Source organism: Kryptolebias marmoratus, linkage group LG8 (assembly GCF_001649575.2).
Source record: "Kryptolebias marmoratus isolate JLee-2015 linkage group LG8, ASM164957v2, whole genome shotgun sequence".
NCBI lineage: Eukaryota > Metazoa > Chordata > Actinopteri > Cyprinodontiformes > Rivulidae > Kryptolebias > Kryptolebias marmoratus.
The window spans coordinates 2939957-2963281 of NC_051437.1; the positions used below are offsets into that span (position 1 = coordinate 2939957).

General features: G+C 39.0%; 1 protein-coding gene across 3 annotated transcripts in view; it reads left to right on the forward strand.

The window, feature by feature from the left end:
* LOC108250107 (cryptochrome-1) overlaps nucleotides 1-23325 on the forward strand; it is a 95748-nt gene that overhangs the window by 25193 nt on the left and 47230 nt on the right. For 2 of the 3 annotated variants that reach the window (XM_037977214.1, XM_037977213.1), the window contains exons 3-12: nucleotides 3950-4058; nucleotides 4263-4405; nucleotides 5546-5730; nucleotides 10579-10667; nucleotides 11112-11252; nucleotides 12401-12712; nucleotides 13795-13946; nucleotides 17884-18086; nucleotides 19638-19745; nucleotides 21723-21875. In XM_037977214.1, the coding sequence (XP_037833142.1) occupies nucleotides 3950-4058; nucleotides 4263-4405; nucleotides 5546-5730; nucleotides 10579-10667; nucleotides 11112-11252; nucleotides 12401-12712; nucleotides 13795-13946; nucleotides 17884-18086; nucleotides 19638-19745; nucleotides 21723-21875 (1595 nt within the window). Of the gene's footprint in view, nucleotides 1-3949; nucleotides 4059-4262; nucleotides 4406-5545; nucleotides 5731-10578; nucleotides 10668-11111; nucleotides 11253-12400; nucleotides 12713-13794; nucleotides 13947-14253; nucleotides 14320-17010; nucleotides 18087-19637; nucleotides 19746-21722; nucleotides 21876-23325 lie in introns of those variants that run through there. The other variant, XM_037977215.1, reaches the window with a different exon arrangement.

Here is a 23325-nt window from a genome sequence, read left to right on the forward strand (position 1 = left end):
AGAAAGACCTGGGCAAAAACTTAATGGTCTGCCATTGCCTTTTGGCTGCAGATGATAATAATTTTCTTTAGCATTAGCAGCATGTACTGTATGTTTTAACCTGTATTGTGTCATGATGTCACTCATGGCAGGCTGAGTGAAACCAACCTGAAGTTTCCAACATATAAACTGGCTCCTGGTCACTAAAACAAGAATAAACAAATTGTGTAAAAATTATTGTTTTTGTATGTATTTTAGAAGTCAATTAGAATTAATTATTACTAGAACAAAGTAATGAAAGTTGAAAAGGCAGAGAGAATGAATGTTGCTGGAATCTGTTGTTTGGAATCCGTTCTATTATTAGCCTGGATAAATGCACATCTTCAGTCCAGAAGATTAAAGTACTCAGCCTGAGCAGCTCAGAGTGGGCTTCTGTCTGAAGGGTCTAACCTACAGTGGTGATGGTGGACAGAATCCAGCAGACACAGTAGATGAAGTTCAGCTCTGTCTAACCCAACCAGTCTGATCATTAAACTTCAGGAGACGCCGCTCACAGGCAAAGCTCTGTTTGTTCCCAATCCGTCTGCAGACAGACAGAGCTGGGCCAAAGCAGTGCACACAGCAATAACTAAGGCACGTGCCTGTCTATGCACGAGTGGATGTTTGGAACTGAGTTTCTGCATAAGTTATAAGTATGAACGAGTTCAAACTCCAACAACACTCTGTTTACAATTTTTTTTTTTTAATGTGGAAAAAGAAATGTTCTGGGTGGAAAAAAGGGTTATACATACACAATGTATCAGAAATATGTCTATGATAATATAAGAGTGTGCAATATCAAGATCGAAAATTATTTTAAAATATTACAGATGCAAATCGTAAACAAAAAATACTAAATTGTCAATCAGATGGACCTCAATGCCCACAACATTCTGAAACTTCAACATCCATCAGCTGTCTTCTTTAATGCAAATCAGGAATTTGGGGCTTCCTTTTGAAGTAATCTAAGTTGATAAAATGCTAACCTTGCTGGGTTGGTCTCTGCTTCCTATCTGTTTAAGTATATTTTCAGTGTGTGTGTGTTTGTGAGTGGGTGTCATACAGCAGTTCTTATATAACTGTGCTAACCTACATTGGCCAGAGCAACACACTCAGCTTTAACTGCACCACAAAACAATCCCTTAGCCTAGTAACCTCATTTCTGTCTACACACACACGGGCACACACAAACATCCTTAAAAGGATATTGTGTGTCTTCATTGAATGGTCTTTGTGTTTTAGTGGGAGTGGGCAGAACACTGAATGAAATACCAGTTTGTGTGTTGAAATAAAAAGAAGTAAAATAAAAAAAATACCATTAATTCTGACTTCAGTTTGTTACTAATTATGGATGGCCTCTTTGTAACAAAATGATTAATTTATGATCAGCTGAAACTTGGATTAAATTCTATTACAAATGCAGAAATATTAAAGACAACGATGTTACAACAGTTTTTCTGATCTGTTTGTGATGTTCTTACAAAGTTCAAAGTTCAGACCTCAGTTCAGTCCTAGTGATGGTGGCTTGACCATGTGGAACCATTCTGCCCCACTTTCTGAAAGCCTTAAAATGCTGTCATTTTCCCCACTACTGATATCTGTGCAGTACTTCATATGTGGCTGAACATGTTTAGCTCTTAAAAATGAAATTCCTCTGGCAAACAAAGAAGAAATGCTCAAAGTACACTTCTTCTTTCAGTCAGCTGTCCCACGTTTCTGTGTGGCTTTCTGATTTTACTCTCACTGCATCTCATACAATTTGAATTTAATTTTCACCTGCTGCCAGAATGCAGAGGCAGACAGTAGTCATGGTGTGATAAACATGGCCGTATCCCATCTTTATTGAGAGGAGTTGCTGCTATTAAAGTCTTTTGCCAAAAAAATATAGAGCTTCTTAGTTTAAACTTCTGATGTGTTTACTGTGTTCCATTGTGAATAAAAAAGTGGATTTGTAAGCTTTGTAAATCATTGCATTCTGTTTTATTAACATTTTACACAATGTCCCAACTTCACGTCAGAATTGGGGTTAAATGTATATATCAGTAATAAATGTGACAAAGCACCCAGACTGGTAGTTGGAGCATTTGGCCTAGTTCATCCTCACTGTGGGTGGCTGATGTACCACAGTTTTATAAAAAAAAAAAAGAAAGAAAAAAGCAGCTTTTTTTCTGTGTGTGGGTGGGTGCATTTATGTGTGTAATCACACATGACGAATTTTGGCAGCTGGAAGGTCTAAAGCAGCAGTTTACCACACCTTTTTATCCATCCCACTTGACAAACGTCACCAAGGTGTCTGTCTTCCAGACCTCCTGAGAACTCGGGTCGGGTCAGTACATAGCGGTATCATGTTGTAACATCAGAAATGCTTTGCACTGAGTTCTAGTTAGAATGTTGTTGTAGAAGCAGATGGAAGCGTGCGTCATAAGCAACCTTCAGACAACCCTTCAGAGACAGGATCACTCAAACTTTGATGCTTCCACATGTTTTAATTACACATTCCAAATGCTGCTTTAAGGTCATATGTTCAGATAAACGTAAATCCCTTTGAAAGTTAACAAATGTGTCACATCTCCATTACAGGACCCTTTCATTTAAATTATGCTAGAAAGAGGTTTTATGCTTCTTAAAAGCCTGTAAACCATTAAGGACCTGGCATTTCTTATGGGAATTCATGCCACCTGTTACGTGACATATCCTTCAGAAAAAATGCTTACATGTATGAACTGTAGAACAGCTAACTTCTGCATGAAATACTCAGCTTTAAAACTCTTAACCCTCCCGAAGCCCTGAAAAGAGAGAGAGACAAAGAGAGGTAGAGAAGTCCTTGTAACTTTGAGTCAATTTGACCTGAAAGCCACAGGAGAGTTAAAAGCTTAAATGGGGAGAGGTATTCTTACTTGTGTTCTATCAGCCTTCTTTTTAATGACAAGTTTTCATCATTTGGGGACAAAGGATATTTATTGTTTCAGTTTTTCTGTGAAATCTGTTTATTTGGGCTAAGTTCAAAATTTCAGCAGTTTGTGGTTGCTGTCAATGTCAAACTTATTTTTATATTGCATTTAAAACAACTAGGGTGTCATGGCTGTGCAGTGGTTAGAGCTGCTACCTCCCTGCAAGAAGGTTGCAGGTTCGCCTCCCGGCCTGGGGCCTTTCTTTGTGGAGTTTGCATGTTCTCCCTGTGCATGCGTAGGTTTCCTCCCACAGACCAAAAATATGCATGTTAGGTTAATTAGTAACTCTAAATTTTGCCCAGGTGTGAGTGAGAGTGTGAATAGTTGTTTGTCTCGTTTGTCTCTTTGTGTCCCTGTGGTGGACTTGCAAATTGTCCAGGATGTCCCCTGCCTCTGGCACAGTGATGGCTGGAGATAGACATCAGCTCCCCGCGACCCGGAAAAGAGAAGCGGGTAAAATAGATAATAGATAAATAAACTGTAAAATGTTTTGATCAACTTAAGTTGTTTTAAAACGTATTGATCCAAACACAGAACCTTTAGGAACTCCATGACTAACTCTGGTGTATAAAGAAGATTCATTATTAACGTGAACAAATTGGAATCTATCAGATATATATAATTTAAACCATTTTAGAGCTGTTCCTGTAATCCCAATATCATGTTCAAGTCTCTGTAATAAAATACTGTGATCAATTGTATCAGATGGTCTAGCAGAACAAGTACAGATACAAGTCCACTGTCTGAAGCCTCGAGAATATCATTAGTAACTTCCACTAATTCTGTTTTTGTGCTATAATGAGCTCTAAACCCTGACTGAAACTCCACAGACAAATTATTTCTGTCCAGATGTTTGTACAATTGATTTGTGACAATTTTCTTTAAAAAGTTGGCATCAGAAACTCTTTTACCCACATTTTGTAATTTACTGAGCAAGTATGAATATAAATGTATATTTTCCTCTGCTCTGTCCTCTCTAGGTTTCTTCTTCAGTGTTTGGAGGACCTGGATTCAAATCTCCGCAAACTCAACTCCCGCCTTTTTGTCATCAGGGGCCAACCAGCCAATGTGTTCCCTCGGCTTTTTAAGGTCAGCGTGGAGAAACATTTGCTTCCAATCTTACCTGAACAGTGTCATTTTAAACACGCACAGTTTGTTTTTTTGTCTCAACTCAGTGGAGCAACAGCAGTAACTGAATCCTGATTTAAAATCTTTGGTTTAATAATCAGATTAGGAACCATGCATGTTTTGACATTGTTTCTCATGTAGGGTTTAATGGTCTCTGTGATTCAGGAGTGGAAGATTTCTCGGCTGACCTTTGAGTATGACTCAGAGCCATTTGGAAAAGAGAGAGATGCTGCCATAAAGAAGCTTGCCATGGAGGCAGGAGTGGAGGTCATTGTGAAGATTTCCCACACCCTCTACAACCTGGACAAGTGAGACACAAAACAGAACACAGGAAAAGGAAAACATGAAATTAAAGTCTTGAAGTAATGCACATCACCTGCTACCTTTCATGCTAGAGTTTGACATGGAGTTGTTGCTGTTTTGGTCAAACCTTGATCTTGTGATATTGTGATGTCACACTCAGAGTGTGTTGGGAATGACTCTCAGCTACTACCACATTAGATTTTTCTCAATATCTGTAAAACTGACTGAATTATAGCCATTTTTGTGTTTCCTAAGGTCATTTAGCTTTGACAGCCATCTTGAATTGGGTTAACTGTATGAGTTATTCAATTTTATAATAGGGATGGATAATTATTTTCCAAAAATTGAAATCAAGTTTAAATGGATGAATTCAACGAATTAATGCATGTAATTTTTACACTGGCACCTGGTAGTGACACGCCAAGCTGAGATTAGTGCTTGTTAAGATGCTTTCAATGCTTTTAAACAGTTTCATGCAAAAATCAAGTAATTATGAACACATTTAAAGATTGTTTTGCAGGGTTTCCTCCAGAAAAGAGGCTAAGCCTGGTGGTAGGTGGCCGTTTGCCGACGATCGTTACCAGCTTGATCAGATCTTCATTAAATAAAAATGTTTTTCTCACTGCCAAGAAAGAGGGATAATGTTTTCGCCTATTTTTTGTCTTTCTGTTGGCAAAATATCTCATGAACAAACAAACAGATTTGAATAAAACTATCAGGAAGCAATTACTGTGTGTCCCGCACCAACTGATTAACTTTTTAACTCACACTGATATGAGATGGCCGCTACATTTAATCGACCTTTGCCAACGCAGAAATGGTAATAAGTTAGAGGCAATTACTGATATTGATCTAAAATTTGATGTTGTAGTAGCTGAAAATCATCCTCAAAACATATTCCAAACACTAACACACCTTCCAAGATGGCACAAGGTTGCATGTAAGGTAATTTTCAAGGTTTAACTGAAATGGTTTTAACTGTCATTTCTCAACATAAAATACTTATTATTTAAAACTGGTACAGAAGGCAGCAGGTGATATACATTCCTTCTAGGAATGTCAAACCTGGAGTTTTGTTTTTGAAAACAGGGTATTTATGACAATTTTGTTTTTTTAAAATTAATTCTTATTCTGTCCTTCTTAAGAATCATAGAGCTAAATGGGGGGCAGCCTCCTCTCACCTACAAGCGTTTCCAGACCCTTATCAGTCGCTTGGATCCACCAGAGATGCCTGTGGAGACCCTGTCTGACACCCTGATGGGCTCTTGCATCACCCCCATCTCTGACGACCATGGGGAAAAGTATGGTGTCCCATCCCTCGAGGAGCTGGGTAAGAAAACATTTACACAGCACCAATTCACATCAAACGTTTCCTCAGATTGCTATAGAAAGACTCACAATGTGTGCATTTAGATAGATATTAAAGAATTAACAGGAAAACATCAGCATGAGACCCTGTAATAGACTGGTCACCTGTCCAGAGTGGACTCTGCCTCTGACTTATGGACTGTTGGACCCTGACCAGGGTTAAGCTTTAGTGCTGACCAGAGCCGTGGAAATGTCCTGATTCTTAGGTACTGTATTTTCTGCACCATAAGGCGCACCGGATTATAAGGCGCATGCTAAAACATACGGTCTACAAAAAAATAAAAGGTCACGGAAGCAAAACAGTGAGTTTGGTTGAACTTCATTCTACTATGTAACAATTATTTTACATATTATTTTTGATCATTCTTCTTCCACAAATCCATCAAAGTCCTCATCTTCTGTCTGAATTGAACAGCTGGGCAATTTCACCATCAAACATGCTAGGTCCCCTCTCATCATTGTCGGAGTCAGTCTCGTTGTCAGGTGGCTGTTCGCGAAAGCTCGGACAACCGTTAAAGCAGATACCTTAGCCCAGGCATCCACAATCCATTCACATATGATGGTGTAACTAACCCGACGCTGCCCCCCTGTCTTAGTAAACGTGTGTTTGCTGTAGGTCATCCATCACTCCCATGCCACTCTCAACTTCACTTTGAACGCGCTGTTTACACCAACGTCCAGCGGTTGGGAGTTCTTTTTTAATCCTCCTGGAATGATGGCAAGCTCCAAATTGTATTATATTACATAATGTTCTCTGATTGGTTTATCGCTGCCAGTGTAAAATTTCAGGCATTTAGATGTGCCTTATAGGCCGGAAAATACGGTACATAGAAATGTGGGCTGGATTTGGCGACAGGCCACCGGTGATCTCTGTTTTAACCTGTTGCATATCTTGTCTTTGCTTGAACTGCAAAGTTGAGCCTTAAAGCTGAACTGAAAAGTGTTTTAAAGCCAACATTAGTTGAAAGAAAATCACAAAATATGCTTATAGTAAAAATAAAAATTATACTTTTTTCTTACTGAACATTATAGAAACCACTCAGATGTTTTCGTCTTTTTTCATGACCTTCACTAATGTGTGACGTCCACAGAGCTGATGAGGTTCACCAGCATTCAGCCATTCAGTGGATGAATACTGTTACAATAAAGTTCAGTTCGTTGGAATTAACTCTTCAAACTGACCAGAAAATACCACTGGAGTTTCATTTTTTTGGCTTCCGGAATGATAAAAACCTTCATCAGATTTGGATCCATAAACTCCGATGTGGGAATTACTATTAGAACTCCAGTTCGGACCATTTCAAAGAGCACTTCTCCAACCCTCATTTATGAAGTAGACTGGCTTCACGCCAAAAAATCAGGATCTTTTGTCAACTATTTTTAATTTTAAAAGAAAAGCAAATGGAGAGGAAGACATTGCCACAGAGAAGGAGGAGAAACGAGGAGCTTACTTCAGACACAAACGCGCGCTGTCAGATACAGGCCGACAGCCTGAGATCAGTTTGTGATTCAGAGCAGTTTGGTATTGATGAAAACATATAAACAATCCATGTGTGATTAAACAAATGTCATAGTTTGAAACTGATGTTGACTAGTTTACTCTGATGTAAGAGTTCATAAACGCTACTCTAATGCGCGGTCACATTATTTACAAGTTAGCATCCGGTAAGCATTGAATAAGCATTGTTAGCTCTCTCCTGCCGTCTTTATGTTGATTTGCAGTGCCATGTGCTGATGTCATGACAGTGATCTGCGGGTAATCAGTTCTCACCGTTCCACGTTCCCAACTCGGTCATTATGTTTGTTGTTTTGTCGGCCATGATGGCCCTGGTGATCATCAGAATCCGAATCTGAAGAGTTTTCATCTGATTACAGAGATCCAGCCATGGATTCAGGTTTATACTGGTATGGTTGTATATCCATTACTCCCGCAAAGTCTTCAGGCATTTCTTTGTGTTCAAAAAAGGCTTCTTCTTCTATTTCCACTAGTAAATGACCAGACAGTAGCGGCGTTCTTGGCCGGCTGGGCACAGTGCACATTATGAACCCAGGACGGGAACTCTGGAAATGATTGACTTAAACTCTAAAAACAAGTTATTTAAGTTTGAGGTCAGAAAAATGGGTCCCTGGAATGTTATGTGGATGTGTTTGACTGAATGACATTCATGAAATGTCAAAATTTTGAGATTTGATTTCAGTTCACCTTTAGTAGTATCTCACTAGGCTTCATCTGTTGAAGACTACAGTAGTTGGCTACTAAAAATTGTGGGGAAAATGTGCTAATTTTCATTTGCAGTGTCACTGAATTCTTAGTGTTTGTGATCAGAAAGCTGTGTAGCTGTGTTTTCAATGGCCAGTTTTTCAAAAACATGATCTATTTTTGTATGCGCTGCTTGTAAAATTTTATTCCTGGCTGTGCATATTATTTTGTTCCCCATCTCCACCCACATTGGAGCCACCTTGGCCCATTTTATAACCACTTTGGCAGCTGCCTCCATGTTTATGAATTAAACTATTGGAGAACCATTTTAAAATGAAGATAGGCAGATTTGGACCGGTTATTTAATAACTATTATGAGGAATGTAACAAGACACTCATATTATGAGAACGAGATAGAATGTTGCCAATATTTTTAAGAAATATTGGACCTTAGAATGATGCTTTAACTATACATGACCTTCAAACTTATAATTAAAGCTGTGTGAATTTAAACTAAGGAACGTCCAACTAATTTTAACGAGACAACAAAATTGGAAATTGAATTTTAGTCAAAAGGCAGCCTTTTATTTTTAGTATTTTCTGGGTGAAAAAAATCAATATGCCGTTTTTCAGGTATTGTATGTAAAAATATTTATATAGAAATGGGAAATTAACTTTTCTCATTGTCTTTTTTTAATCAGTCTTTTTCAGTGAACACAACTGTCAGAATTTTTATTCTCCACCTCAAAGTTTGAGCAAATCTTCATCTCAACTCAGACATGATAACAAGATCAAACTTATTTTTTAAGTTTCAAAGTCAACAAATTACTGTACAAAATCTAAGTCTGTTTTGTTTTCAAAAGATGTGAGACAAATTCTTCCCTTCAGCACCTCATGGTCTGTGTGACCTGATGGTACAAGTGCTGGACATGTTTGTGAACTGCTGCCACAGGTGTGGGAGGGGTGCCCCACAGTTTAACAATCACTGCTATAAACTATGAAAAATACCCAAAGATACATCTAACCCCATCAACATTCTGATGACAAGAAATCTAAAGTTAAGAAGTGGGTTGCAGTTTGTGTTAACACCCTATTCACTGATTTTTTTAAATAATTTTCTGATTCTGAAAATACTTTATTTTCTTGTCTTCCAATGCCATAAATAAATACTTTTAAAAAGTACAAAATTATTTTCAGTCTGACTTGACTACATGGAAAACAGTTTTTATAGTAGCAACTGTTTGCATTAAAGTGCCAGTCTGGTTTGTCTATTTAAAGATTCATCTTGTGTAAAGCTCTCCCCAGTTAATCAGGTTTACTGACTTCCTGTCTACATTTCCATTCACAGACTGTTGCAGTTCATTCATTCAATTAACTGCTTTGTAGCCATCTGCCATCTAGACCTGTTTACACCTCTTTAACAACACTGGGACATTGGATGTTTTAGTTTGTAATTCTCTCAGTATGTTTGTGCAGATGTCTGGTTCCCTTTGGTCCAATCTTGTAAATCCAACAGGCAGCATGCTGACTTCTTATCCTCACTAAGTGCAGATGTCTTGTTTCCATTCAGAGAATCACAGTTTATTCCCTGGCCTGACAAAGCTGCTGCCATCTGCTGCTGTCAGCAGCACCAACTGTCCCTCATCTCCAGTTAGGAACTAAAACATACAGTATGAGCATACATGCTCAAAATCTAGTATCAGTTGTAAAATAAGAGACTTCTGCAGCAGAGGACAAGAATGTTATAGTTTGCTTTTTATTGCTTGCCACCGAAAGGCAAAGTAAGGCTGTATTCATTTTGCGCATGTCTCTGTGTGTGTGTAGGTTCAAGTGTCAAAATATCTCACATCCCTTGCTGAATCAGCATTCACTTTGTTTTTATGTTGATGGTTTCTTCCATACTTTTTTTTTTTTGCAGTACAACTACTCTACCATGCTTTGTGCTTTTTTAACCCTTCATATATCTAAATGTTCAACTTGATGAGGAATAGTGTGCTATGACTTTTAGTATTTGTAACATCTATATTTTTCAAACTTTTAACTTTATTTAAAATAAAATTCTACACAGAAGTACATTAAGATCTCTTCAGTACCTTCAAAAACATTGTTCTCTTTGAAATCTGCTTCAGCTACTTGCTCTATTTTTGTCTTTTTATGTTACATTTTTTCTACATTTATCTACAATTTTGCTAATATTAGCTTCTGTATAGATAATTTTAGCTTAAGCAACCATCTTTTATTCTTTTAGCTTCTATCACTTTAATTTTAGCATTTTTTTCAACAGTTTTGCTCATTTTAACATGTTTTGGTAATTTTGTCTATTGTTTTGCTAATTTCAGCTGCTGTTCTGCTGCTTTTAGCCTCTGTTCTGCATGGTTTAACTTTACACTCAGTTTCAGCTTCTTCAGCAAATTTCACACAATCACACTGCATTTTTACTGAAATAAACCAGAGCAGTTTGAGTTCTGAGAAGATGGAGCTCCTGCTGACTCTCTGGATAGATTGATGAGTTGTATTTAGATAGTGAAGGGTTGTGGCTCTTCACTATCTGAGTGCTGGTCGTTGATGACTCATAATGAAGAGGAACATCAATCAGATGTGTGTTTTCAGGCTTTGACACAGAGGGCCTGCCATCAGCTGTGTGGCCTGGTGGAGAGACGGAGGCTCTGACCAGGATAGAGCGCCATCTGGAGAGAAAGGTCAGGACTTCAGCACAACTTTAGATTTGCTTAAACCTTATCAGACAGGCGGATTAGGATTAAATAGATCACATGAATTTTACTGGCCTGATTTTGGTGGAATTAAACTGTAAATGTGAGATATTTTTAAGGAAACCAGGAAATCGCTTGAAATTTACTAAAATAACTGATGAACAAGTGAGCTCTTTGAATTAACAATTCTTTATATGGCTACAAACAATTTTGGCTTCTTTTATCTGCGGGTAAATTGGATGATATGTACATTTTTTATGAAAAGTAAGACTTATCATTGTAAACCAATAAGCTGGCTGAAGTTTTGAAAATATTTTGAATGTTTTTCTTTTTATCCTTCACAGCCATTTGTCTGTAGTGTTAGCAAAATATCTCATGAATCCTGAATGTGTGTTATCCTCCCATCGTTCTCTTTTCTCCCTCTGCTCTCAGGCTTGGGTGGCAAACTTTGAGCGTCCCAGGATGAATGCAAACTCTCTGCTGGCCAGCCCAACAGGCCTCAGCCCCTACCTGCGCTTCGGCTGCCTCTCCTGTCGCCTCTTTTACTTCAAGCTCACGGACCTGTACCGAAAGGTTGGTATCCAGCAGTTTCAGACTAACAGACTCAAAACTGCTTCAATAGACAGTGAAACAACTCACTGTGACAATCAGGCAGGTTAAGTTGCCCCTCAGCCTGACATTCTGTTTTTATATTACACGGTAGAGATTTAATGTTTTATGTAATATTATTATCGCCTGACTCTGAAGGAAACAGGACATAATGCTTTTGGCCTTGTGCTTGTGCGTCTATTTGTTACCAAATTATCTTCCAAATCATCCATCCATCCATTTTCTTTACCCGCTTCTCCATTCCGGGTCGCGGGGAGCTGGTGCCTATCCCCAGCAATCTTCCAAACCTCTCAAAGAATAATCGTTGGATGTACATATATAACTCATTACCTTTTGGAGTCATTTGCTGGTGTGGATTCTCAGTCATCAAGGACAGGGCAAATTGAAAACATTTTAAAAACAAAGCAATTAGACTATTTTGTAGTTAGAGATATTTCCCTTCCTATCCAGGGAGATTTCTCAATTCAAAACCGAAGAGTGTGGAGTTCCAAGCTTTCCAAGTCTTCCCAATTCAGGATGGCTGCCCCAGCCAAAAAATGTCTATATCTTAGTCAATTTGACAGTTATTGAGCTAAAATAACTGCTTTGGTTGTAGCTTAATCATTCACAACAATACTCTACTCATAGTGCTACACATTGCAAAAGATCTTTCTGTAAAACTTTGGCATTAATTGTTGTTAAATCAATACAGTTTGCTTGTTCACAAAATATCTCATGAACCACTGGACAGATTTTAATGAAACTCTCAGGAAGTAATCACTGAGTGTACATCTACAACTGACTGACTTTTCAAGATGATCACCACAACTAATCAACCTTAACCAACTCACAAATATCTAACTTTGTCTCTTATACAGGCATTGAGGTAAATTTGGTGTAGAATTAGCTAAGAGTTATCCTCTACGCCTATTTTAAGAGCTAACAGATGTCACAATATTGCATAAGAACTTTTTTTATTTTTGAAGGTTTGACCAAAATGTTGATAACTCTGTCACTTGTCGTCACAAGATAATCTAAGTGTAAAGCACAGGCATGAAAGGTGGTAGGCTATATGCATTCCTTCAAGGAATGCAAGAACTTTAATTTCTATTGATGTGTTTGAACTTCTCCAGGTAAAAAAGAACAGTTCTCCTCCACTCTCCCTGTACGGGCAGTTACTGTGGCGTGAGTTCTTCTACACAGCAGCAACCAACAACCCACGCTTTGACAAGATGGAGGGAAACCCTATTTGCGTTCGCATCCCCTGGGACAAAAACCCTGAGGCACTTGCTAAGTGGGCTGAGGCTAAAACAGGTTTTCCGTGGATAGATGCCATCATGACACAGCTGAGACAGGAGGGCTGGATTCATCATCTCGCCAGGCATGCTGTTGCCTGCTTCCTCACCAGAGGGGACCTGTGGATCAGCTGGGAGGAAGGAATGAAGGTGAGTGTAGAATAAAGAAGTGGAGTAAACAAAAAGAACATAGTTCTGACTCTGCTCTTTAGGGGTGAGGTCCTTCTTTTGCATTGTTTGTCCAGCTTTGTAGTACTTAACAAACTTAAATTTGGAAACAGATTAGATTCCATAACCATCAGTTCCAAGCCTGGAAGCTCATACCAGCATACAACACACATGGTTGTGATGAATTTATTTGCCAGCTGCATTTCTGGAAAAATAGAACAATTTTGTGAATGCTGTGTTAGCATTTCAAAGTATTAACTTGATTTAAAATAAAATTTCCCATAGAAATGCATTGACATCTCTTGAACTCTTTCAAAAACACTGTTCTTATTGAAACCTGCTTTAGCATACTTGCTCTTTTTTTTACTTCTTATGGTACTTTTAATTTTTATCTACCATTATTCATTATTCTTGAGCTTTTAACTACTGTTTTGCTACTTTGAATCCAGTGGGTGGGAACCATTGGTGGAACAAGCTTCAGGTCTCTTCAGATGTTTGATAGGGTTGACTCAGGGTTCTATCTGGTCTGCTTTAGGAAATTCACAGAGTTATCCCTAAGTCCCTCCTTGGTTGTCTTCTCTGTTGTTTTTTCATGTTGGAACATCAACCTTCAGCCCAGTCTGAGCTCCTGAACTCTGTTAAACAGGTTTTCATTGAGGATATTGCTGTACTTCTCTCCAATCAGGATTCCTTAAATCCTAAACAATCTTCCAGTCCCCCACAGCATGATGCTGCCACCATCATGCTTCACTGTGGTGATGAGCAGTGCCTGGTTTTCTCCAGATATAATGTTGAGGACAAACAGTTTAGTCTTCGTTTAAGCAGACCAGTGTGCCTTACAGTCTGAGAGCCCTTCACATAGCTTTTACATATTTTGTTTTGAGGAAAGGCTTCCATCATCCACTCTGCCACAAAGCCCAGATTGGTGAAGGCAATTTAGACTTCACCAGATGGACTAAGATCTTAAAGGAGCTTAGTCCTTTACGATTAATTATAGACACAAAAACCTTTAAGGAACATCTGTCTCAAGTTTAAAATAGTATCCCTTGCTGTTGCTTCTGCAGGTTTTTGAAGAGCTGCTTCTGGATGCAGACTGGAGTGTGAATGCAGGCAGCTGGATGTGGCTCTCCTGCAGTTCATTTTTTCAACAGTTTTTCCATTGCTACTGCCCTGTGGGCTTTGGCCGGCGCACCGACCCCAACGGGGACTTCATTAGGTGGGTACCTCTCCTGTCTATTGGTGCCAACAGCTTATTTTCTCCACACGGATGGCACCCTTCCTCCTCCTCTGTCTCTATAACTTACACATATGCAGTAACACAGATAAGTCAATATAACCTCAAATGTTTCTGCTCAGGTATAGAATAAATGTATAGTGTGGATAGATTTCAATGGATACATTGTTCTGGTCAAGGTCATTATCAGTCCAATCTTTTTATAGTGCTAGTTTTTTCTTTCTTAATTAGTGTCTGAGAACAGCCACTAAAAGACACACGCGCACACACAGCTCACACTGGATCTCAGGTTTACATTACCAGATAAAAGCAGGCAGAGAGATGGAAGCATAAAGGGAGACCCCCAGATCTCTGGGTAAGTGAATGAATGACCATAAAAATCCTTCAGCTTCTCTTCTCTGTTGTTTTTGCCCATGAGTCCTTCTTTTTGTCTGTTCTAACTTCAGCACTTCAGTTTTTGGGCTCAGTTGTCTTTTTGTAACAGTTCAAAAGTTTCACAGTGTTCTTTGCCTTTTCAATTGTTTGTGAATGTTGGTGAATGTGTGCACATACATATCTATAGGATTATCACTGTTCCCAGATGACCTTTACTGCAGAAATGTAGATCAATTGTTCTCTTTTTCTGGATGTAGCTCTTGTTTGTGTTTTGGTTCATCTGTTTTTTGGGGGGATTGGGGGAAAAGTTCAGCTATCCCTCTCCCCTGTGTAGATTGTAGCTGATTGCTTTTAAGATGATTGGCTATTCTCACGCCCCTCCACCCAGGCGCAGTCTGGGCCTGCAGCCCGGGCTGCCCTGGCTGGAAATTGGGTATCAAGTTGAGAAAACAATGACCGTTTGTCCTTATTTACCTGTGCAACCCTGAGGGACATGACTTGCTCACGCCCTAGCAGCACCCTCTGGGCAGGTTTGTAACTCGGTAGCGTCTCATTTCGTCAAAAGGGACTCTGACCGCTTGGTAGGGAAACGCAAACGCCTTGCCTGCATTCGTTGAGTAGAGCGCTATGAAGCATTCCCCAGAGGGTAGTGAGGAGAGGCGTTGAACCAGTTGTAGCTCTGTCATCTCAGTGTTGCACTGTTGGCGCCGGTACTCATTACCTGTGCGGTGCCATGCGAGCCAATTTTTTGTTCAGGTGCTGGGCAAACCCCCTCATTCGACCCTTTGTGAAATGTTCAGTGGTGCTCTGCTTTTGTGAATGCAGCCCTGTCAGTTCAGGTGTACCCACAGCAATGGATGGCTTTTGGAGACAAAGATATAAACACACACATATTACAGATACACCTGCTGTATACTGTGCCCCAGCAGACCCACAGACAGATGAGCCCCAAACTGATAAGATGTTTCACAAAGTAAAATGCTGAAGCAAAAGAGAACTTAGTACTCCTTCACAAGAACCAAATTTTCTTACAGTTTGTCAATTGGCATGGGCCAGACTTTGGTTTCAGGATATACCAGTGTTAAAAAGTCATAGAAAACCCATTAAATGTTTTAATATAAATATTTTATACGATCACACCTATCTTGCAGTATAAATGTGCTTTAATGACATGACAAAGACAAAGAAGCAGTTTGTTGTTGTGCTTGCTATAATAATTACTCCTTAATTAGTAAAGGACAACGCAAACACATGTTGGTAGAAGTCTGACACTGTTACTGACACTGGGTTTTAATTTAATCTCAAAACATATAAATAACTTAAATTTTCAACCTTGTTCTTAAAAATCAATGTAAATAAATGTATTAGCAGCTGATAACAAATAGATTTGAAATCAAATAGAACTCACCTATATTCTCTACTCCTCTGTATTTGCATTAAAATAAAAAGAAAAAAACATATAAAGTAATATGATACCTATGATCTAATTGCTTTTGTAGCATGTCACAATAATAATAGTGTTTGCATTTCTGTTTTGAAATAGAAGCAAAAAAAAATCATGCAATACATTTTTAAGCTTTTGTTTTAAAACCTTGAATTTGTGGTACTTTTACTCAAAATATTTAGTACTGGCCCATAATTATCACCAAACAAACTCAATAATACACTTAAGGTTACATGCAAGTCAAATTTTACTGACAGCTATACATGAATATAGTCTTTATGTTTTTCAGTTTAAACAGCACAATATTACCTGAAGAGTGACTAAGATGCCCTTAAGTGGAAAAAGTTAACTTTTATTTGCAAATTATATACAATTTATACTTATTAATAGTTCTAATAAAACAATATAAATATCATAAATGTCATTTTCAAATTTTTCTGAACATAAAATATTTCATGGAAACATTTACGTGTCAGCTAACATGCTGCCAGCTGTCCTCTGCAGGACCGTCTGCTACTGGCAGGTCATGTATCTTCCTGGCAAAAGGGTTGTGGTCCTTTTTGGTGAAATGAGGGGGCTCCCTAGTGGGCCGGCCCAGAGTGTGACGCTGTGGCTGTGGGGAGGGGACCGTCAGCCCGCCGACCACTTAAAAGTTAACCACCACAGTCTGGGGGACAGGGGGAGCAAGCATGAGCTCTTTTCTCAGTCCACCGCTGTCTGATCATGGAGGGACTGGTTTGGAAGGGGGTGAGGGTGGTGGCTTGGAGCTGTCAGGTATAATGGAAGACTTCTGTCATCAACTTTCAGGCAAATCTTCAGCACACGTTAACTTCTGTTCTTCAGACAGGCGAGCTAAGAGGAGCTCTGTGTGAACGCTTTAAAAAGAAAATCACTTTCAGATTTTTAGCCATGAGAACATCTTTTAGTTTTCTGTTTGTAGTCACTGCCCCCCATGCTCACACCCTCAAAAAAAAAATAAAATAAAAATAAAACTGGTTAAGGAAAATCACTGGTAACTTCTCCTTCAAGATATAATATGTAGCAAAAACAAATCATTTGATGGCAGAATTTTTCCAACATACACCTGCTCTAGTTGGGGTGGGGGAGGGCTCCGGGTGGGGGAGGGTCAATGCACTCTGCTTTCTAACCGCGTGTTACAGTAGACGTCTCCTAGCAGCATCCACCAAATCGACAGCGATCTCTCTAGTGATGGTGCAATCTCCGCAGCAGGCGGAGCGCCGTCCGTCTTGTGCGTGCGTGTCGGTCCACAAAGCCGAAGCACACCTGGCCCTGCCCCCCTCTCTCTGCGCAGCCTCCCACAGTTCCACTCACCCCCTCTCCTCTGTCCTGTCTGTCTCCCCTCCTGGGACTAGGTAAGGTCGGACCAATAGGTAGGTGGCCTCTCTTTGTCACATGGAGCAGATCCACGACAGCCCAGGGACTTGGTACACCTTGATCAGAGTTTTCTTGGTTTCAGCTCTTGGAGGATTACACTTCTTGTTTGTGGTGTGGCCGATGTCTCAGTAACGTACAGTTTATGTTGTTCGGGACCACAGCCCCTTGTTTCCATCACGCTTGGAGCTTTAGTCTTCAGTGTGCACTGTCATGATGCTAACTCACTTCAGTGCCAGAAAACTTCAGGAAAGACTTTCAGACTTGAACACCGTTGATTTCTACTCATACATCTGCTCATACTTTCTTGGACACAGTAGCCATACTGTGCAATGTCGTGGTTGTTTGTACCTTTTTTGTAGCAGCTATTTTACTTAAAAGCACAAAGTGCTGAAGACAAGAAAAAGTTTAGTAATGCAAATGTATACATGGGCTGCAAAAATTAGGAATAGTTGGATTTTCTTATCCAATCATCTATGTAACATTTTCTGAAATTACAAAAATGTGTTTTCAAATGCCTTACAGCAGCAAATTTAAGCTAACGGTTTAAAACACAATTGCAGTTAATGAATATTTCCAGGTGCTTAAACTCCAGTAAAATATTCCACAGTCTGTATTTTCTAACACTTTGCATCACTCCCATCCTTGATACCAATCTGTGTCCCGTTGACACAAGCCAGAGCTTCTAATGTTTTCCTGTTCTTCCAGACGATACTTACCTGTCCTCCGAGGTTTCCCTGCTAAGTTCATCTATGATCCATGGAATGCCCCAGAGTCTGTGCAGGCTGCAGCTAAGTGCATAATTGGCCTCCATTACCCAAAGCCCATGGTCCACCATGCGGAGGCCAGTCGGCTCAACATTGAGAGAATGAAGCAGATCTATCAGCAGCTAAGTCGATACAGGGGACTGGGTAAGACATGAAGAAACTTCTCTTCCGGCTGGGATTTGTTTTTAATTTTTTATTTTTTTTACTGGTGGAAAATCTCATTTTTGTAGGGATTTTTTTTTCTCCTTAAAGCAGAAAACATTGTGAGAGTAAAATGGCAGGCAGAGCTTTCAGTTATCAGGCCCCTCTCTTGTGGAACCAACGTCCAGTTTATGTCCGTGAGACTGAAACCCTGCTCTTGGTCTCAAACTGGAGCAATGGTTCATCCTTCAGCAGGACAATGACCCTAAGCACACAGCCAAGATATCAAAGGAGTCCTTAAGTGGCCCAGCCAGAGCCCAGACTTGAATCCGATTGAATTCTGTAGAAATCTGAAAATGGCTGTGCACCAACACTCCTTTTCCACCTTGATGGAGCTTGGGAGATGCAAATAGGAATGGGTGAAACTGCCCAAAGATAGGTGTGCCAAGCTTGTGGTATCATATTCAAAACGACTTGAGGCTGTAATTGTTGCTGAAGGTGCATCGACAAAGTGTTGAGCAAAAGCTGTGAATACGTATGTACATGTGATTTCTTAGTTTTTTTGTATTTTATATTTGTAAACATTTCAGGAAACCTTGTTCATATTGTCACTATAAAGGTGTGAAAAAATACATTTATTCCATTTTGGAATAAGGCTGTAACATAACAAAATGTGGAAAAAGTGAAGTGCTGCAAATATCTTCTGGATGCATTGTAAGTGGTAAAAAATGTGTCAGTGGTTATTTTGGCAGAAATATTATTTTCTTGCTTAAACTGTCCTAAGCTACACTGAAAGTGCTACAAGTCATTGCTGCTAAATGCAGTTCAAAAAAACGTAAGTAAATAACTTATACTGCGATACTGATAGTGATATGAAGGTTTATAAAATGGAGTTTCCATGAACCACTCACACAAACTGCTTTCTTTATTGCTGGCCACTGAAGGCAATAATGTTTTTGTCTGTGTGTGTGCATGTATATGTTCATATGTGTCTTTTAGCAAAATATCTTATGAACCAATGGACAGACTATAATGTAACTTGCAGAAGTTAATTTCTGGATGCACATTTACGACCGTCTGAGTTTTGGAGTCAACCCAATTCAATGTGACTGCCACAGCCACCTGAACTTAAAAAACACAAAACTGGCTATAACTTATTCTATTCTACAGATAGTATCCTAAAATTTGGTGTTAGATGTGTTAAAATATTTTGAATGTGCTATTTGCACGTTGATAGTTTGCTCCTATTTATTAGGATATTCATTGTATTATCATGTTTGCATTTGTACCACTATTTGTTCTTTTTTTTTTTTTTTTGAAACACTGAGTTGGTTTTTTTGTTAATTATACCAACAATTTGATCGTACAGTAGGTAACTTTGGAACAGAATCGCATCAAATATCTCATGCTTCTGTCTCAGTCTAATAACACAATCAAATAGTTACTGAGTACTGCCATTTTGGTTATAATGGGAATAAGATTTCTTTTTTCAAATAACTGAATTTGTCTCAGTACAGAAAATCATATTTATGTATTTGTGTTTCTGTGGTTCAGGCCTTTTGGCGTCAGTACCGTCAACCAATGGGAACGGGAATGGAGGAATGATGGCATACTCTCCTGGAGAGCAGCAGCCAGGGACCAACAACAATAACAACTCACATCGTAGGTCAAAGTTTAAAAAGTCAAATTATCTTTTAATGACAGAAATTGCATGCAGAGAAAAATGTTTAATGTGATGCTGAGTATCTTTGCTGAAATTTGCTGAAGAAACTAATTCCAAGTTATTAATGTTAAAACAAGCAGAACAGAAGCAAAAAAAAAAAGCTAAAAGGAAGTCAAAAGCTAAAAGCAGCAGAACAGTACCAAAAAATAGCAAAGTAGTAGTTAAAAACTAAAAGGAGCAGAACAGTAGTTAAAAATAGCAAAACAAATGCTAAAATTAGCTAAATAATGCTAACATTAGCAAAACATTAGCTTAAATTAGCAAAACAGGTAGCAAATTAGTAGCTAATATTAGTAAAACAATAACTAAAAGGAGTGGACTGGAGCTGAAAGTTAAAAGTAACAAAATGTTTACTAAAAGCTAAAAGTAGCATAAGAAGACAAAAATAAAGCTAGTTTGCCAAAGCAGATTTCAAACAGAACAATGTGGGAAAGGAATTAAATAGATTTCAGTCTATTTCATTAAGTGATTTTATTTTAAATAAAGTTCAATAAACTGAAACATGACAATGCTAAGCTAAGGGTACAACATGACTAATAGTACCAAATGGCCCATTAAACAGCCAACATAAGAATTATTAAGACAACTAAACTAAAATCATGATAAAGTTAAAGCTGAACTAAACAACTAGGAATCTAACAATCTGACAATATCTAAAATATGAGCTAAGATAAACTAAACTAAACTAAATGTACAAGAACTAAACTAAATGTACAGGAAGGCTAAATAATGACAATGCTAAAACTAATGGTACAAAAAACTTTCTAATAGTACCAAAAGGCCCGCTAAACAGCCAACATAAGAATTACTAACTAATGGAAGGAAGGGAGGGAGTGGAGTGAGAAAGATGAGGCAGAGACGGTGGAAAATTTGTATGTGTGTGTAGAGACTGTGGGAAGACTGTGTGGTGTATGTGTGGGGGTGTGTACGTGTGTGTGTTTTTGCAAAGTCTATGAATCACGTCACAGAGGCCATTGGCTATCATAACGTGATGGAATCTTTATCAGCCAGCCCGGAGCAGATCCACAGATGTACTTAGGCAGGAGGGGGGCAGAGCATCGTGTTTACCTAAAATCCAGGGAGAAATTGAAGATAACTAGCCAAGGCCAGTGTCAGGGGAGCCAGATTCACAAACAGTAATTGTTTTGGGTCAGGCAGATTTGTTTTCCGTCTGCCTTAAAAGTCTTGCTGATACTTCTCAATGGTGAATCCAAACAGCCAAATTCCAGGTCCATTCCGTTAGCAACTTTCTCCAAGATGTAACCTATATTATTATTCATGAGTCCCGGAACTGCAATTTAGCCTGCAGTCCTGTAAAAGGATTGCATCCAACTTGCGATTCAGCTCCCGTAATCACACAGACAGTTGACTGCCGAACCCATCAAACAAATTTGACGATAAGTCAGGTAACTGCCTAATTCAAACAGTAGAAATCCTGTTATCAAAAACCCAAATATGTAAAGATCTTCTTCCAAAGACAAAAATTGATAGACAAACAGTATTCCATTTCCTCCAGGAATCTATTGTGTATCCAGCAAAAAATGTCCCATCAGGCTAAGTCAGCTCTCCCAAGCTCTGTCCTACCGTCAAGAAAATTTTATCAGTTGCGTTGAGAGACCAGCTGACCAGATCCATGGTTTAAAAATTTTGGAGAATATGCAAAAGAGAGGCTCTGAAAAGAAAGCAGGACAGAGAGAAAAGAAACATGTCCGCCTTCCACTAGGAGCAGAGAGAAAAAAAAATGAATATGAATGGTAAAAATAGCACAAAATATGTGGAAAAAGTTTCACTGCAATAATGTACATATGAAACTTTAAATGGAAAATTAGTATGAATGCTGATCTAGTTTAAAATCTATTTGATGCTTACTTATTATGTTTAATTAGTCAATTGCTTGTTTTGTCCTTTTTTTCCAGTACCTGGAGTGTCAGTAAGCTCAGCTGCAGCAGGTAATGGCAGCGGAAGCATCTTATTTAACTTTGACAGTGAAGAGCAGACTGGGCCCAGCAGTGTTGGACAACAGCAGCAACAACTACACATGCTGCCAAAAAATCCGCAGCAGAAGAATGGTAAATCACCATGGGATGCATCTGTTCTGTTTTTGTTTTTTTTGTTTTTTTTTTTACCCCATGTTACATTCAGTGTTTCTTGCCGTGTCGTAAACAATGTTCATCTATTTACTACAGCAGTATCACTCTGCTTGCTAACAGCTAACAGAGAATGCAAAAAGTCATTCTTATGTTTGTTTTGACTTTTTTATAGTGCACAGCAGGGATTGTCAAATTTTATATTCAAAGGTTAAAATGTGATGTCTAGATAAGGTCAAACTGGCAATTTAAAAAATATATTTTTTGTTAAATTTGTTTACTACTTAATATCTAAACACTCAAAATACTTCATTAATCCCAGGGGGAAATAAGGTTTGCTACAGTAGCTCCAGAGAAAGATAAATAATTACATAGAAACAACACTTAAGTAATAAATTAAAAGGGGGATTACACATCCTAATGAGAAATAAATCACATATGAAAACAATTACATATGGACAGTATATACAGAGGATATACTCTTAAATTTTGTTGTTGTTATTGTGTGTGTGTGTGTGTATATATATATATATAATAAAAAAACAGAAAATAATTTATTACAACAAAAAGAAATACAAAACATTGAAATCAATGAATCCAAAAGAGTGAAGGTGATCACAACTGAAGGGGTTGAACTACCCAAAGGCAACATTGCAGATGTCCAGGACAGCTACAAATACCTTGGAGTCCCACAAGGAAATTGCAACCATTCCCGGCTCCACTCTACTCTGCTTGCTTTGTGCATACATTTCCTCCTCCTCTTTATTTATTGTTTCCCTTTCCAAACCTCCAGAGTGCATAGGAGGCTCGCTTTAACACCGCTCACACCCGTGCACGTTCCCTCATGGGTGCGTGCCCGATCGCTTTTTAGCACAACACCGTCCATCCTTCTTTCAAATGGTATCAGTTCGGTACGCCTTTACCCCCACCTGTGGCTGACATGCTCTGGCGGTGGCCGGTTAGTCACTTTTTGCCTCCACCCTAAAATCTGACCACTTTTTCTTCACCTCGGCCCGGTCCTCTCTGTCCCACTCACTGAATTAACAGGGATAACAATGTGCTGCCGCTCACAAGAAACACACTGACTGTTTTGCTGTCAGCTAAGCTAGCAACGTGCCTTAACTCTTCTGCAGCTGTCTGAGACATCTCTGATAGACTTCACTTCCTCTCAAATGAGGCGTTCTCCTGAAACGGCCGAGAGGGCAGGCGTGAACAATCAATCTGCAGATGGATCCTGCTCCTTCCTGGTTATTGACCAATAGGAGAGGAGCTGGACCAAGAAGACAGTCTCCTCATTTGCATACTGAGGCAGAAATGCACACAGTAATTAAAGAGGAGGAGGAAATGTATAAGGAAAAAGCAAAAGCAAATTAAAGCTGCAAGCAGCATTGGCGGCCCTCGCAGCTCAGCGCCGCTCCGGCCTTGCGACCGC